Source organism: Panthera pardus, unplaced genomic scaffold (assembly GCF_024362965.1).
Source record: "Panthera pardus isolate Hobbes unplaced genomic scaffold, ASM2436296v1 HiC_scaffold_27, whole genome shotgun sequence".
Taxonomy (NCBI): domain Eukaryota; kingdom Metazoa; phylum Chordata; class Mammalia; order Carnivora; family Felidae; genus Panthera; species Panthera pardus.
In genome coordinates, this window is record NW_026526843.1 from 69,238,756 (window position 1) to 69,256,546 (window position 17,791).

The 17,791-nt window shown below is 35.7% G+C and overlaps 1 protein-coding gene across 5 annotated transcripts in view; it reads right to left on the reverse strand.

The window, feature by feature from the left end:
- The window catches only part of EDA (ectodysplasin A), a 458,277-nt gene that overhangs the window by 133,342 nt on the left and 307,144 nt on the right, over positions 1-17,791 (reverse strand). For all 5 annotated transcript variants that reach the window (XM_019428602.2, XM_019428601.2, XM_019428603.2 and 2 more), the window contains exon 2: positions 15,391-15,496. In XM_019428602.2, coding sequence (XP_019284147.1) covers positions 15,391-15,496 — 106 coding nt within the window. The remainder of the gene's footprint in view (positions 1-15,390; positions 15,497-17,791) is intronic.

Genomic DNA, 17,791 nt, shown 5'->3' on the forward strand with positions numbered 1-17,791 from the left:
ACATTTCCTGGCTGCTGCAGAGGGGACAGAGCCATGTTACAGAGAAGGGTGAGAGGGGCACACAGGGGAATGCACAAGGAGAATGTTTTCCTAACGCCATTGGCTTGCAAAACAATAGGGACTGAATTTTATGAATTCTTGCACCATTGGGGCTAAAAGCCTGGAATTTAAAAGGGAGCAGGCTTGACTGAGATAGAGCCTAGAGAGTACCACAATGCTCTTGAAGAAAGTTAGGCAGACAAACCAGGGCCATACAGCATTAAAAAGTGATCTCAAGGGCACACATTTGGGAGATTATTTGCTCTGCTCAGAGTGAGTCCCTGAGAGACAGCATTCATGCAGACAGTACTCCAGATACAAAGGAGCTAGCCAGCAACATTTCCCTCCCCCACCCCTTAGAATAGACACAGAACCACCTCCGGGAAGTAGTACAGTGTAGACATGGGCTGCCTAACTTGCTTACACTAAGTTCCATCCTACCGCTATGGTGGAACTGCCCTTCTCAGTCACACTTACTTTAGTCACCATGTGGTAGGCCCCACGACCAGAAGACCAGCATAAACTCCTGCCCATACCACATGTCTCCACCAGAGAGTTTTTCAGGGCCTCAATTCTGGTGAACGTGGTGACATGTCTCATTTAGCAAGCAGACCAGAGCATACCTAGTTAAAACTCACCACATGTAGGCCAGGGATGAAACACTTCCCACAGCAGGCAAGGAGAGCCTCTGCAGATGACTAGCCTGAAGGACAGAGCAGCCAGAACATAACAGGAGAGCAAGCAGAGCACAGAGTGGAGACACTCCCTGAAGTGCTAAGCCATGGACATTATATGACTTCTTCATAAGAAGGTTACTTTCAGGAGAAAGAGACACAACTTGCTTTCCTAAAACACAGAAGGAGGCAAAGATGTAGAAAAAATGAGAAGAAAGAGGAATTTATCCCAAATGAAAAAACAAGATAAGGCTAAAGTCAGGTACCTAAGCAAAAGAGATGTAAGCAAAATTCTTGATAGAGAATTTAAAGCAATGAACATACGGTACTCACTGGGCTTGAGAAAAGAACTGAAGACATCAGTGAGACCTTACCACAGAGATAAAAGAGTTTAAAAGAATCAGAGATGAAGAATGCAATAAACAAGATTAGAAACATGCTTGATGCAATGAACAGCAGGTTGGAAGAAGCAGAAGAATGAATTAATGAGCTAGAAGACAATGTAATGGAGGCAATGAAGCTGAAAAAGACAAAGAATAATTATGTAAAATGAGAATAGACTTAGAGAACTCACTGATTTCATCCAACAGAATAATATTTGTATTACAGGAGTCACATAAGCAGATGAGAGAGAAAGGGACAGAAAATTTATTTGAAGAAATAATAGCTAAAAACATCCCTAATGTTTGGAAAGAACCAAACATCCAGATGTAGGAAGTACAGAGAACTGGCATCAAAATCAACAAAAGCAGGGTACGTGGATGGCTCAGTTGGTTGGATATCCAACTCTTGATTTCATTTCAAGCCATGATCCCACGGTTTGTGAGATTGAGCCCTGTGTTGAGATCTATGTTGATAACGCATCATATTACAGGAGTCCCAGAAGAAGAAAGAGAAAGGGGGCAGAAAATTTATTTCAGGTAATAATAGCTGAAGACTTCCTTAAGTTGGGGGAGGAAACAGACATCCAGATTCACAAGGCACAGAATACTCCCTTCAAAATCAACAAAAGCAGACCCACATAAAGACATGTAATAATTTAATTTGAAAAATATACTGATTAAGAAAAAAAATTTAAAGCAGCAAGACAATAGAAGTGAGCAACTTACAAGAGAAAACCCAAAAGACTAGCAGATTTTTCGACAGAAATTTTGTGAGTCAGAAGGGAGTGGCATGATTTATTCAACGTTTTGAATGGGAAAAATCTACAGCCAAGAATACTCTATCCAGCAAAGCTATCATTCAGAATAGAAGAAGATATAGTTTCTCAGGCAAATAGAAACTAAAAGAGTCCATGACCACTAAACCAGGCATGCAAGAAATATTAAAGGGGACTCTTTGAGTGGAAAGGAGAGACCAAAAATGAGAACATGAAGGTATGAAACACAAAAGCAGTAAAATGAATATTTCTGTAAAAATCAGTCAAGGAACTCAAACACAAAAAGGATATAAAATATAATAACATATACCTAAAATGTGCTGATGAGAGGAGAAAAGAATTGGTTCGAACATAAATGACCATCAACTTAACATAGGCTTCTATAAGCAGAAGAGGTTATATATAAACCTAATAGAAACCATATATCAAAAACCACTTAATAAACATGCAAAGAAGAGAAAGAAATCCAAATATTTCACTAAATAAAATCAGTAAAACATAAAAGAGAGAAAGACAAGAAAAGATCAGAGAAAATACCCCAAAACTACAAAATAAGTGATAAAGTGGTAATAAATACATATCTATCAATAATTACCTTGAATGCAAATGGACTAAAAATTCTAATCAAAAGACATAGGGCTCAGAATGACTAAAAACAAGACTCATTGTATATTGTCTACAAGAAATTCATTTAAGACTGAAAGACACCATTAGAGTGAAATGTGGAGATGGAAAATTATCTATCATGAGAATAGATGTCAAAAGAAAGCTAGAGTAGAAATACTTATATTGGACAAACTAGACTTCAGAACAAACAATGAAACAAGAGAGAAAGAAAGGAAGTATATAATAATAAAGGGGGCATTCCAACAAGAAGATATAGTAATTATAAATACTTACTTACCCAACATGTGAGCACCCAAATACATAAAACAATAAAGAACATAAAGGAACCCATTGATAATCATACATTAATAGTAGGGGACTTTGACACCCCACTTACATCAATGAACAGATCATCTAAACTCAAAATCAATAAGGAGAGATCTGGGAAGGTGGTGGCATAGGAGGACGTCTTTTTTGTTGTATCAACGTGGATGGAACTGGAGAGTGTTATGCTAAGTGAAATAAGTCATACAGAGAAAGACAGATACCACATGTTTTCACTCTTATGTGGATCCTGAGAAACTTAACAGAAGACCAGGGGGGAGGGGAAGGGAAAAAAAAAGAGAGGGAGGGAGCCAAACCATAAGAGACTCTTAAAAACTGAGAATAAACTGAGGGTTGATGTGGGGTGGGAGGGAGAGTAAAGTGGGTGATGGGCATTGAGGAAGGCACCTGTTGGGATGAGCACTGGGTGTTGTATGGAAACCAATTTGACAATAAATTTCATATTAGAAAAAAAGAAAGAAAATCAATAAGGAAACAATGGCTTTGAATGACACACTGTACCAGATGACTTAACAAATATATTCAGAACATTCCATCCTAAAACATCACAATACACATTCTTTTCAAGTGCACATGGAACATTCTCCAGAACAGATTGCACATTAGGCCACAGAACAGGACTCAACAAATTCAAGCACAATGAAGACATACCATGCACCTTTTCTGGCCACATCACTATGAAACTAGAAATGAACCACACACACACACACACACACACACACACACACACACACACAAACTGGAAAGACCACAAATATATGGAGCTATATAATATGCTACTAAACAAAGCATGGATCAACCAGAAATCAAAGAAGAAATAAAAAATACATGAAAACAAATGAAAATAAAAACACAACAGCCCCAAACACTTGGAATGCAGCAAAAGTGGTTCTATGAGGGAAACTTATAGCAATAAAGACTGACCTCAAGGAGCAAGAAAAAGCTCAAATAGACAACTAATCTTACACCTAAAGGATCTGCAAAAAGAATAACACACCTAATGTAAAACCGGCAGAATGAAAGAAATAATAAATATTAGAGAAGAAATAAGTGATATAGAAACTATGAAAAAATAGAACAGATCAATGAAACCAGGAGCTGGTTCTATGAAAAGATCAACATAATTGATAAACTTCTATCAAGATGGATCAAAAAGAAAAGAAAAAGGACCCCAAATATATAAAATTACAGATGAGAGAGGAGAAATAAGAAACAATGCACAGAAATACAAACAATTATAAGAGAATACTATGAAACACTATATGCCAACAAATTGGACAACCTGGAAGAAATGGATAAATTCCTAGAAACATAAACTACTAAAACTGAAACAGGAAGAAATAATAGAAAACTTGAACAGACCAATAACCATCAAAGAAATTGAGTCATTAATAAAAACAAAACAAAAACTCCCAACAAGCAAAAGTCCATGGTCAGATGCTTCACAGGCAAATTTTACCAAGCATGTGAAGAAGATTTAATACCTATGCCTCTTAAACTATTTCAGAAAATAGAAAAGGAAGGAAAACTTCCAAATTCATTCTATGAGGCAAGCATTATCCTGATACCAAAACCAGATAAAGATACCACAAAAAAAGAGAACTACAAGCCCATTTCCCTGATGAACAGAGATGCAAAAATCCTCAGTAAAACACTAGAAAGTCCATCCAACATTACATTAAAAAAATCATTCTTCACAATCAAATGGGATTTTTTCCTTGGTTGCATGGGTAGTTCAATATTCCTGAATCAATCCATTTGATACATCACATTAATAAAAGAAATAGCCATATGATTATTTCAGTAGACAACAGAAAAAGAATTTGGCAAAGTTACAACATCCATTCATGATAAAAACCCTCAACAAAGTGCCTTTAGAGGGAACATAGCTAAACATAATAAGTGCTATATATGAAAAACCCACAGCTAACATCATCCTTAAATAAGAAAAACTGAGAGCTATATCCCTAAGCTCAGGAAAAAGACAAGGATATATGCTCTCACCACCTTTAGTGAACATACTACTGGAAGTCCTAGCCATAGCAGTCAGACAAGAAGTAACAAGAGGCATCAAAATCAGCAAGGAAGAAATAAAAATTTCACTATTTGCAGATGATATGATACTCTACATAAAAACCTCAAAGATTTCACCAAAAAGCTGCTAGAACTGATAAACAAACTCAGTAATTCATAGGATACAAAATCAATGTACAGAATTCTGTTGCATTACTATACACCAATTATGAAGCAGAAGAAAAAGAAATCAAGGAATCAATCCCATTTATAAGTGCACCCAAAACCATAAGATACCTAGGAATAAACTTAACCAAAGAGGTAAAAGATCTGTACTCTGAAAACCATAAAACACTGATGAAAGAAATTGAAGATGACAAAAAGAAATGGAAAGACACTCTATGCTCATGGATTGGAAAAAGAAATATTGTTAAAATGTTTATGGCACCCAAGGGAATCTACACATTGAATGCAATCTGTATGAAAATACCAACAGTATTTTTCATACAGGTAGAAAAAAAATCCTAAAATTTTCATAGAACCATAAAAAACCCTTAAAGAGCCAAAGCAATCTTGAAAAAGAAAAGCAAAGCTGGAGTTACCACAATTTCGGAGTTCCAGTTATATTACAGAGCTGTAGTAATCAAAACAGTATGGTACTGGCACAAAAATAGACACATAGATCAATGGAACAGAATAAAATCCTAGAAATGAACCCACACCAAATGGTCAATTAATCTTTGACAAAGCAAGAAAGAATATTCAAAGGGAAAAAGAATGTCTCTTTAACAAATGGTGTTGGGAAAACTGGACAGCAACATGCAAAAAAATGAAACTTGAACATTTTCTTACAGAATATACAAAAAATATACTCAAAATTGATTAAAGACCTAAATGTGAGTCATGACACCATTAAAATCCTTGAAGAAAACACAGGCAGTAACTTCTTTGACATTGTCCATAGCAACTTTTTTCTACCTATGTCTCCTGAGAGAAAGGTAACAAAAACAAAAATAAACTATTGGGACTGCATCAAAATAGAAAGCTTCTGCAACAGTGAAGGAAACAATCAACAAAAACCAATAGGCAACGTATGGAATGGGGGAAGGTAATTTGCAAATGAAATATCTGATAAAGGTTAGTATCCAAAATATATGAAGAACTTATTCAAATCAAAACCCCCCCAAATAATGCAGTAAAAATGGGCAGAAGACACGAATAGACATTTTTCCAAGGAAGACATCCAGATGACCAACAGACAGTTGCTCAACATCACTGATCATCAGGGAACTTCAAATCAAAACTATAATGAGACATCACCTCTCACCTGTCAGAATAGCTAAAATCAACAACACAAAAAACAGCAGGTGTTGGAGGGGATTTGGAGAAAGGAGAACCCTCTTACATTATTGATGGGAATGCAAACTTGTGCAAACACTCTGGAAAGCAGTATGGAGGTTCCTCAAAAAAGTTAAAAATAGAACTACCCTATGATCCACAAATCCTACTACTAGCTATTTATCAAAGAATACAAAAATGCTAATTCAAAGGGATACATGTACCCCAAAGTTTATAGCAGCATTATCCACAATAGCAAAATTATGGAAACAGCCCAAATGTTCACCAACTGATGAATGGATAAAGATGTAGCATATATATAAAATGGAATATACTCAGCCATAAAAAAGAATGAACTCTTGCTATTAGCAAGGACATGGATGGAACTTGAGCTTAGGATCCTAAGTGAAATAAATCATTTAGAGAAAGACAAATATCATATGATTTCATTCATATGTGGAATTTAAGAAACAAAACAAAGGAGCAAAGGGAACAAAGAGAGAGAGAGGCAAATCAAGAAACACACTCTTAACTATGGAGAACAAACTGATGGTAACCAGAAAGGAGGTGGGGGTGGGGATCGGTTAAACAGTTGATGGGGATTAAGGAGTGCACTTGTTATGAGAGCATCAGGTGATGTATGTAAGTGCTGAATCACTATATTATACACCTGAAACTAATATCACACTGTATGTTAGATTAAATAAAATCTAAATAAAAGGTAAGTGTACTCCTAATCCCCTTTATCTGTTTCAACCATCTTCCACCCACCTCCCCTCTGCCAACCACATTTGTTCTCTATATTTAAGTGTCTGTTCTTTTTGCCTTTTTTTCTTTGTATGATTGTTTTGTTTCTTAAATTCCACATGAGTAAAATCATAAAGTATTTATCTTTCTCTGACTTCTTTCGTTTAGTATTATACCCTCTAGATCCATCCATGTTGTTATAACAACATGGATATATTTCATTTTTATTTGCCAAATAATATTTCATTATATATATGTATCTATATCATACCCATATCCATATCCATATCTATCTATCTAATCTCACATCTTTTTAATCTATTCATCCATCAATGGACACTTGGGTTGCTTCCATAGTTTGGCTTTTGTAAATAATGCTGCAATAAACACAGGGGTGCATATATCTTTTTGAATTACTGTTTTCATTTTGTTTGGGTAAATACCCAGCAGTGGAATTACTGGACCATATATTTCTATTTTTAATTTCACGAGTAATCTCTATACTATTTTCACAGTGGTTGTGCCAATATGAATTCCCTCAAACAGTGAATAAGATTTCCTTTTTCTCAGGGCACCTGGGTGGCTCAATCACTTGGGCGTCTGACTCCAGCTCAGGTCATGACCTTGTGGTTCACAAGTTCAAGCTCCGCTTTGGGCTCTGTGCTGACAGCTCAGAGCCTGGAGCCTATTTCAGATTCTGTGTCTCCCTTTCTCTCTGCCCCTTCCCTGCTTGCACTCTGTCTGTCTCTCTCAAAAATAAATAAAACATTAAAAAAATTGAAACACACGATTTCCTTTTTCTCCAAATCCTTGTCAACATTTTGTGTGTTTTTTATTTTAGCTATTCTGACAGTATAAAGTGATATTTCATTGTAGTTTTAATTTGCAATTCCCTGATGATTAGTGTTGTTCAGCATCTTTTCATGTGTGTTGGCTATTCATATGTCTTCTTTGGTAAAATGTTTATTCAGCTCCTCTGCTCATTTAAATTAGATTACTTATTTTTTGTCATTGAGTTGTATAAGGTCTATATATATTTTAGATATTAATCTTTTATTGGACATATTGTTTGCAAATATTGTCTTCCATTCAGGATGTTGCCTTTTTATTTTATTGAAGGTTTCTTTCACTATGCAAAAGTTTTTTATTTTGTAATAGTCCCAGTATTTTAATTTAACTTTTATTTCCCTTATCAGAGGAGACATCTAGAAAATGTTTCTATGGTTGATGTCAAAGAAATTACTTCCTATGTTTTCTTCAAGAATTTTATAATTTCAGGTCTCATATTTAGATCTTTAATCCATTTTCTTTTGGGTATGGTGTAAGAAAGTGTTCCAGTTTCATGCTTTTGCATGTAGCTGTCCAGTTTTCTGAACACCACTTGTTGAAGAGACTGCCTTTCTTCCACTGTATACTCTTCCCTCCTTTGTCGTAGATTAATAGACCATTAAAGCTTGAGTTTATTTCTCTCTATTCTGTCATTGATCTATGTGTCTATTCTTGTGCCAGTACCGTACTGTTTTGATTACTACAGCTATGTAGTGTATCTTGAAATCTGGAATTGTGGTAGTGTATCTTGAAATCTGGGATTGTAATGCCTCCAGCTTTGTTATTCTTTCTCAAGAGTGTCTCAGCTATTTGAGGTATTTTGTAATTCCATCAAAATTTTAGGATTACTTGTTCTAGTTCTATGAAAAATGTTCTTTGTATTTTGATAGTGATTGCATTGAATGTGTAGATTACTTTGGGCAGTATGGACATTTTAATAACTCTGTTTCTTCCAATCCATGAACATGGAATAACTTCCCATCTATTTGTGTTATCTTCAATTTTTTCACCAATGTTTCATAGGTTTTGGAGCACAGGTTTTTTCACCTCCGTGGTTAAGTTTATTCCTAGGTACTTTATTAATGTTGGTACAAATATAAATGGCATGGTCTTCTTAATTACTCTGTTTCTTCATTGTTCATCTATAGAATTGCAACAGATTTCTGTATGTTGATTTTGTATCTTGCATACTGATTCATTTATTGGTTGTAACAGGATTTGGTCTAGTCTTTCAGGTTTTCTATATATAGTATCATGTCTTTTGTAAATAGCAAAAGTTTTACTACTTCTTTGCCAATTTAGATGCCTTTTATTTCTTTTTATTGTCTGATTGCTATGAATAGCACCTCAGTACTACGTTGAAGAAGAATGGTGAAAATGGACGTCCTTGTCTTGTTCCTAATCTTAGAGGAAAAGCTCTCAGTTTTTCCCCTCTGAGTATGATGTTAGCTGTGGTTTTTTCATATATGGCCTTTATTATGTTGAGGTATGTTTCCTCTAAACCTACTTTGTTGAGAGTTTTTAATCATGAATAGATGTTGTACTTTGTCAAAAGCTTTTTCTACATCAATTTTGATTTTTATCTTTTCTGTAGTTAATGTGATGTATCACATTGATAGATTTATGAATACTGAACCATACTTGCATCTCTGGAGTAAATCCCACTTGATTGTAGTGAATGAGTTTTGGTATGTGTTGTTGTATTTGGTTTGTTAATATATTGTTGAAGATTTTTGTGTCTGTGTTCATTAGAGTATTGGCCTGTAGGTTTTTCTTTCTTTCTTTCTTTGTTTTTTTTTTTTTTTTTGTAGTGTCTTTTCTGGTTTTGGTATCAGGATAATGCTGCCTTCATATGATTAATTTGGAAGATTTCCCTTCTCTTCTATTTTTGGGAATAGTTTGAGAACAATAGGTAGTAACTGTTCTTTAAATATTTGGCAGAATTTACCTGTGAAGCACGTTGGTCCTGGCCTTTTGTTTGTTGGGAGTTGTTTTTTTGTTTGTTTGTTTGGGTTTTGAGTAAGTCAATCTCATTGCTAGAAATCAGTCTATTCAAATTTTATAACTCTTCCTGTTTCAGTTTTTGAAGGTTATATGTTTCCAGGAATTTATCCATTTCTTCTAGGTTGTACAGTTTGTTGGCATAGGATTTTTCATAATATTCTCTTACAATTTGCATTTTTCTAGTATTGGTTGTTATTTGTCTTTCATTTCTGATTTCATTTATTTAAGTCATTTCTCTCTCTCTCTCTCTCTCTCTCTCTCTCTCTCTGTCTTTTTTCATTTAGAGAGAGATGGGGAGGGGCAGAGGGAAATGGAGAGAGAGAATATTAAGCAGACTCCATGCCCAGCACAAAGCCCAATGTGGGGCTCGATGTCACAACTGTGAGATCATGACCTGAGCCAAAATCAAGAGTTGGATGTTTAACTGACTGAGTCACCCAGGTGCCACCCTCTCTGTCTCTCTGATAAGTCTGACTAAAGGTTTATCAATTCTGTTGATCTTTTCAGAGAATGAGTTCCTGGTTTCAATGATCTGTCTTATTGGTTTTTCAGTCTCCATTTCATTTACTTCTGCTCTAATGTTTATTATTTCCTTCCTTCTACTGACTTTGGATTTAATTGTTTTTATTTTTCTAGCTCCTTTAGGTGTAAGGTTAGGTTGGTTATTTGAGATTTTTCTTGCTTCTTGATGTAGACCTATATTCCAATAATCTTTCCTCTCAGAACAGCTTTTGCTGCATCCCAAAGATTTTGGATCATTGTGTTTTCATTTTCATCTGACTTTATGTATTTTTTTATTTCCTCAATTTCTTGGTTGACACACTCATTGTTAACAAGTATGTTATTTACCCTCCATGTATTTGTGTTTTTTCTAGATATTTTGTGATTGATTTGAGTTTCATTGTGCTGTGGTCAGAAAAGATGCATGGTATGACTTTTACCTTTTTAAACTTATTGAGTCTTGTTTTGTGGCCTAAAATGTGATCTATTCTGGAAAATGTTTGGGATGTGCACTTGAAAAGAATGTGTATTCCACTGTTTTAGGTAGGTATGTTCTATTAGGTCCATCAGGTCCAGTGTGTCATTGAAAGCCATTGTTTCCTTGTTAATTTTCTGTTTGGATGATCTATCCATTGATATAAGTGGGGTGTTAATGTCTCATACTATTATTGTATTACTGTCAGTTTGTATACATCTATCAATAGTTGCTTTTTATATTTAGGAAGTCCTATATTGGGTGCATAAATTTTTACAATTGTTATATCCTCTTGTTGGATTGCTCTCTATCATATAGTATTCTTCTTTCTCTCTTGTTACAATCTTGTAAGTCTGTTTTGTCTGATAGAAGTATTGGTGTCTGAGTTTCCTTTTTGCTTCCATTTGCATGACAAATGTTTTCCATCCCTCTACTTTCAATCTGCGAGAGTCTTTAGGTCTGAAATGAGTCTCATTCAGGCAGCATTGCATTTTTATCCATTGAGTCATCTGATGTCTTTTGATTGGAGCATTTAGTCCATTTATATTCAAAGTAATTATTAATAGGCATATACTTATTGCCATTTTGTTACTTGTTTTATGTGGGGTTTTTTAAGTTCCTTTCTGTTCCTTTTTTCTCTTTCTCTTCATGGTTTGATGGCTTTATTTGGTGATATGATTGGATTCCTTTATTTATTCATTTTTTTTGTATCTATTATAGGTTTTTGATTTGTGGGTACCATTAGATTCATATATAACATCTTATGAATATAGTAGTCTATATTAAGTTCATAGTCACTTAAGTTTAAAACCATTCTAAACCTCCAGTCTTTTTTTATTCTTTCTCTGCAACATTTTACCCTGCATCTCCTCTGTTTTTTCCTGTCTCAGAAATGGCAGTTCTACTACTTTAGTACCTTAAGTCTAAAACTGTGGGGTCATCCTTGGCTCTTCTTTTTCATACCACTTTTCTAATCAATCTGATGATTCTGTCAGCTATTCTTTTGAAATGTATTCAGAATCTGACCACTTTCTAACCACTTACATTGTCCCCACTCTGGTATAAACCAACATTATCTATTTCCTGGATTATTGGTATACTCCCCTAATAGGTATTTCTGCTTCTGCTCTTTCTCCCTACATCTATTTTCTTATTTATTTTTTATTAAGTTATTTTTTAATTCCAGTATAGTTAACATGCAATGTTATATTTGTCTCAGTTATAGAATATAGTGATTCCAAAAATCTATACATCACCCTGTGTTCATCATGGCAAGTACCCTCCTTAATCCCCATCACCTATTTCGCCCATCCCATCACCTGCCTTCCCTCTATCACTTTGTTTTCTATAGTCTATTTCTTAGTTTGTCTCTCTCTTTTTCTCCTTTACTCATTTATTCCTTAAATTTCACATGAGTGAAATCATATGGTATTTATCTTTCTCTAACTTATTTCAGTTAGCATTATACACTATAGCTCCATCTATGTCATTGAAAATATAAAGATTTCATTCTTTTTTATTATCATGTGTGTTTGCGTGTGTGTGTGTGTGTGACACATGCACACACCAGATATTTTTTATACATTCATCAGTTGATGCACACTTGAACAGTTGACATATCTTGGCTGTTGTGAATAATGCTGCCATAAACAGGGCTGCATGTATCCCTTTAAATTAGTGTTCTTGTATTCTTTGGGTAAATACCCAGTAGTGGGATTACTGGATCATAGGGTAGTTCTATTTTTAACTTTTTGAGGAACCTCCATACTGTTTTCCACAGTGGCTGCACTGGTTTGAATTTCCATCAACAGTCCCTTCAGCCATTTTCAATACAGTAGACAGAGAGATTCTGTTGAAACAGAGGTCAGATCTTGCCAATCCTCCATTCAAAAATCCTCCAATCGTTCCCTATGTTACACAGTGTAAAAGCCAAAGTCCTTACCTTGTCTTACAAGGGTCTATATTTGACTTTGCTAATTGATCTCATCTCCTTCCTTCTCTTTCTTGCTCACTCTGTTCCCAGCCACACTGATCTTTCTAGAAAATACCAGAAGTTTTTCTGCTTCAGAGCATTTGTATACACTATTTCTTCTCTCCCTTTCCTCCTCAAAATATTATATGCAGGGCCCACACCTTCATTTCATCAAGTCTCTTCACAAATATTATCTTATTAGTGGGACCTTCCCTGATCACTTTACAGCATACACCATCACCTTCTCTCCCTTTTACACTGCTATATTTCTCTCCTTACCACTTACTACCACCAATGTTGTTTATTGCCCATCTTTTTACAGTGTAAGTTAAACTCTTTGAGGGCATTAAGAAATATGTATTAAGAGTCTACTATGGGATCACCTGGGTGACTCAGCTGAGTGTCCAACTTCAGCTCAGGTCATGATCTTGCGGTTTGTGAGTTTGAGCCCCGTGTTGGGCTCTGTGCTGACAGCTCAGAGCCTAGAGCCTGCTTTAGATTGTGTGTCTCCCACTCTGTCTCTGCCCAGACATTGCTCGCACTCTGTCTCTCTCTCAAAAATAAATAAACATTAAAGAAAAACTTAGAAAAAAAGGGTTTACTATGTACCAGGTCCTTTCCTAAGCCATGGGGATATAAAAGTGAACAAAACAGATAGTACCACTATCCTTCTGGCATTTCCAATCTAGAATTATATAAGGTGCTATATTTTCTCAGGAAATATTTGATAAATGCATTGAATAAATATAGCATTCACTCAATGGAGTAATAGGAATGGTTCAAAAGTAAAGGATGTTTGGATTGGTTCCCCACTCTACAAGAAATTGGATCACCCACCCCATGTAAAGAAATGGTTCTGTCGCTTCCCAGGTAAAAGGTTAGAAATTTATTCAAATCCCACGACCTCCAGACATTCTATATTCCTAACTCTAAGGGCTCTTGGATTCCTCCTAGGTATACTTTTTAAATAAAAAAAATATCTGGTATTATATGAGAAATATGGCATCAATACAAAGGGACTGGAATCTAGTGACTATCAGACCAGGAGGAAATGAGATAAGGAGTGATACAAATTAATAATAGAAGTTTCAGCCTTGTCTAGAGACAAAAATACTTTGTATCAAAACAGAATAAACACTGTAAAGAACAAGCAGAGATGCTGGTAACTAGATCCAGATAAAGTGGTTTGGGAGAGAGGAGGAAGTGGCCTTCTTTAAGAGAAAACTTAGTAGGCCAGAGGAAGAGGTAAATGTTAGAATCTATTAGATTTCCCACTTGGAGAAGGGAAGAATATGCCCACTGCATAAGGTGATATTGCTCTTACAACCTCTTCCTTCTCCTCCTTAACAACCAGGGAATATGAAAGATTTAGTGGTTCTAGAAGTAGCCTCAGGAGGAGTCAAAGATAGAAAAACCTACATGCATCAAAGGGGTGAGATGATTAGGAGAGGAAAGGAACAATAATTCTCAGTTTGCAGCTTCCACATAGCCTTCTGAAGACTTCCAGGAAATTGGCTGTAAGCAGTGTGTGAAAAATGGGTGCCTTTTACTTCATGGACTGCATTTCCTAGGCTTGAACTTAATCATCAATTATATGTAAAATGTCTGCTCTCGAGAATGGCCCCACTGGTCCAGTTCTCCATTTGAGGGCTCAATAATGCTGCCACTTCCAGAGGCTAGAATGTCCCACTTATCTAATTTTTCTGACTCTCCTGTTTAATTACAGAGTCCTTATTCTGAGTCCTTTTCAGACTTCATTTAGTTCTACTTCTTGTTCCTACTGACAAATTCCTGGCTCCATTTCTTCAATAGTTCATGCCTTCTGGAATTGCTTCCATCATTGGCCCTTACTCACATTGACAAATGTCAGCTCAAAAATCTCATTTTAATCTTTATATAGTCATATTGTTTTGTAACATGCCACTCCCCCACCGGCATATATCTTTGGCAGATGTAGACAGATACATGCTGTCTTTAAATCCAGATGGTTTTGCAGCAGTCCAGAGCTCTGCCTTCTACAAATTCCTGTGACGAAGAGGTACATTCTGTCATTTGACAGAGTGATGTTGAAACGGAGCAATTCAATGACCCAGCGTAGGAGCTAGTGCAACATTTTGTTATGCCCCACAAAATGTATTGCTAGTTAACTCAAATCTGTTGTAACTCAAATCAGTAAGAAGGGTTTTAATGGCACATCATAACCTAGCTGAAGGGGAAATCAATATCATCAACTTACATTAAAACACCAACAATTTGCCAGACACTAGGCTAGAGTCTCAAGTTATACAAAGAGAAATGAACCCCTGCCCTCAAGGAGTTTACAGATGAGTTCTAAAAGCTCTAGTTCACATTTGAGCATGGTAGCTGATACCAACATTGACATAATGACCATTGGAATTAACACATCATGTAAGTGCCACCGTGACATTCTGTCAATTGGAAGAATAGGATTGAATACTCTTGGTGGCCTTAGTAGATATGGGGTGTCTCCAGGAGAGATGAGGTCCTTATGGAGGGTGATCATGAGAGATATAAATGCTACCATGGCTCTCACATATACTGTGAAATGACTGAAAATATCTGGGATTGGAAGAAAGAGGATCCTTATAAAATCAGCTTTATATCAAGTTTATCAACTGATTCATATATTAGGCTGGAAAAAAATCTTCTGTGACCCAGATAGACTTACCATCTGCTCCTTCACTGCTTTTGCTTCTTTTATTACGGCGAACACGCCTGCTTTCCTCTTCAGAGTATGATTTTTCTTCAGGGAAGAAGAAATTCAGAAGGGCCACCTACAAAAAAAAAAAGTAAATGAGTAAAAGGTTGACTCTAGTCAACCATAGCCAACATAAAAAACTGGCTTTCTGTAGACAGTCTACCTTCACCTTAAATTCACTGTGTCTAAAGCTTGAGCCCATCTTCTCCACTATATAAATCCTTTTACTTTTGGTGCATTATACCAATCATTCCAACTATGAAATTTTGGTCAATCTCTGAATCCCCTCTCTACAAATACCTAATAAGTGATCCTTCAAGTCCCACTTCTCCACATATTTCTAGGGTTTAGAGAGCCCAGTCACAAATTTCTAACTTCTCTCACATATTATACTGATGTCTGTCCAGAATTAGACTTAAGTTTGCTCCCCCCTCTTGGACTTCAATATTATCCATCCATGACATTTCCACATTCTGATTTGTGATGAACTTTTGGTTTGTTCTTAGAATGCTGTGCATCCAATTATGATTGGATAGTATGAGTTATGTCCACATTCTTCTGGGATTTAGTCATGACAAAGCACACAATTATTCTGTCCCTTTCCAAGGCTCCTACAGGACTCCTACAGCACTCATGGTCTATAAGACTCATTTGGGTACTTAGTCCTCTACTGCCTTATGATGATCTTTCATAATAATACAATGTTTCATATGTGAATGGGCCTGGTTTCACTAACAATAGTCATAGCTTAAATATATACTTGTTTAAGTCAATCATAATCTTTTAACACGAATGCTTCTTTGTGGTTAAAAAAATGTGATTGAGGTAAACCATGGACAGAGTAGTAGGTTTCAGAGTGATTCTAATCCTGACTTTGCCATTTATAGCTGTGTAACCTTGGGCAAGTTACTTAAATTTTAATTTTCTCATCTGTAAATTGGGATAATAATAGTGCTTTGCTCATAAAGTAGTTGTAGGGTTAGTACAGTACCCAGCATTTAATATACATTCAATAAATGCTAGCTATTAGTATTATTAAAATTAATCTTCACAATACACTGATTATTTTGAGAGTTAAAAAAGAAGAAACAAATCTGCATTTTCACCCTAGTGTCAGTTCAAAAAAGAATTAAAAAATCCTCATATCTCCTGCATCTCTGATTAACTGGAAAAAGAATGGGTAAGACTTAAAAAGGCCCTAACATTCTATACAAACTTTTTTCAAAATCCTGTGGTTTACTGTTTACATAGAACAATTACATCAAACAGCCTTACCACACATAGTTCGTGTCTTGAAGAATACATTCATGTATTAAATATAAAATTAATAAATGAATATATAATTTCCAAATTGCCATTGGGTTGTATTTAAAAATATTTAGGTTGAACTATTTGAAACTGCCATTGTTTTGTATCCAAAATGCTTGAATATCAGCAATTTCACACAGTTCAACTGAGCAGTATTCTTAAATCACTTGATTGGAATTTAAAATGGATTTTCCCATAGAATAAACATAATAAAGTCTGGCTAGGTTTCCAGAAAGCCCATAGACAGTTAACTGACAATTTAAATAAGCTATCACACATCGCTTCTCAGCCTTTTGGCTAAGATCAAGTGTAAATAAGCTATCACACAACTAATAATATAAACCCAAACTGCTATTTACAATGAAATCTCAATCATTTCCAACTCTAGAAGAACAAGTGATTCTGGATAGAAGATTTTTCTTGATAACTTTGCTGAAATTTCAGCTATTTGGATAGAAATTAGTCTATAATCTATGATTTAACCGAGGGTTTACTGAAAATGTAGTAGACTGTAAATGGCCCCAGTCCACTATGGTTTTAAGTTAAAAAAACATTACACCCATTTAGCCCATCCCCCCACCTCCTCTCTAGCAGCCCCCAATTTGTTTTCTATATTTAAGAGTCTCTTATGGTTTCCCTCCCTGTTTTTATCTTATTTTTCCTCCCCTTCCCTTATGTTTGTCTGTTGTATTTCCTTCACACCTGTCAGAATGGCTAAAATTAACAACTCAGGAAACAACAAATGTTGATGAGGATATGGAGAAAGGGGAACACTTTTGCACTGCTGGTGGGAATACAAACTGGTGCAGCCACTGTGGAAAACAGTATAGAGATTCCTCAAAAAATTAAAAATATAGGTAGCCTATGACCCAGAAATTGCACCACTAAGTATTTATACAAAGGATACAAAAATGCTGATTCAAAGGGACCCATACAGGGTTCCGGAAGATGGCGGCGTAGGAGGGCGCGGGGCTCACAGCGCGTCCTGCCGATCACTTAGATTCCACCTACACCTGCCTAAAGAACCCAGAAAACCGCCAGAGGATTAGCAGAAGGGAGTCTC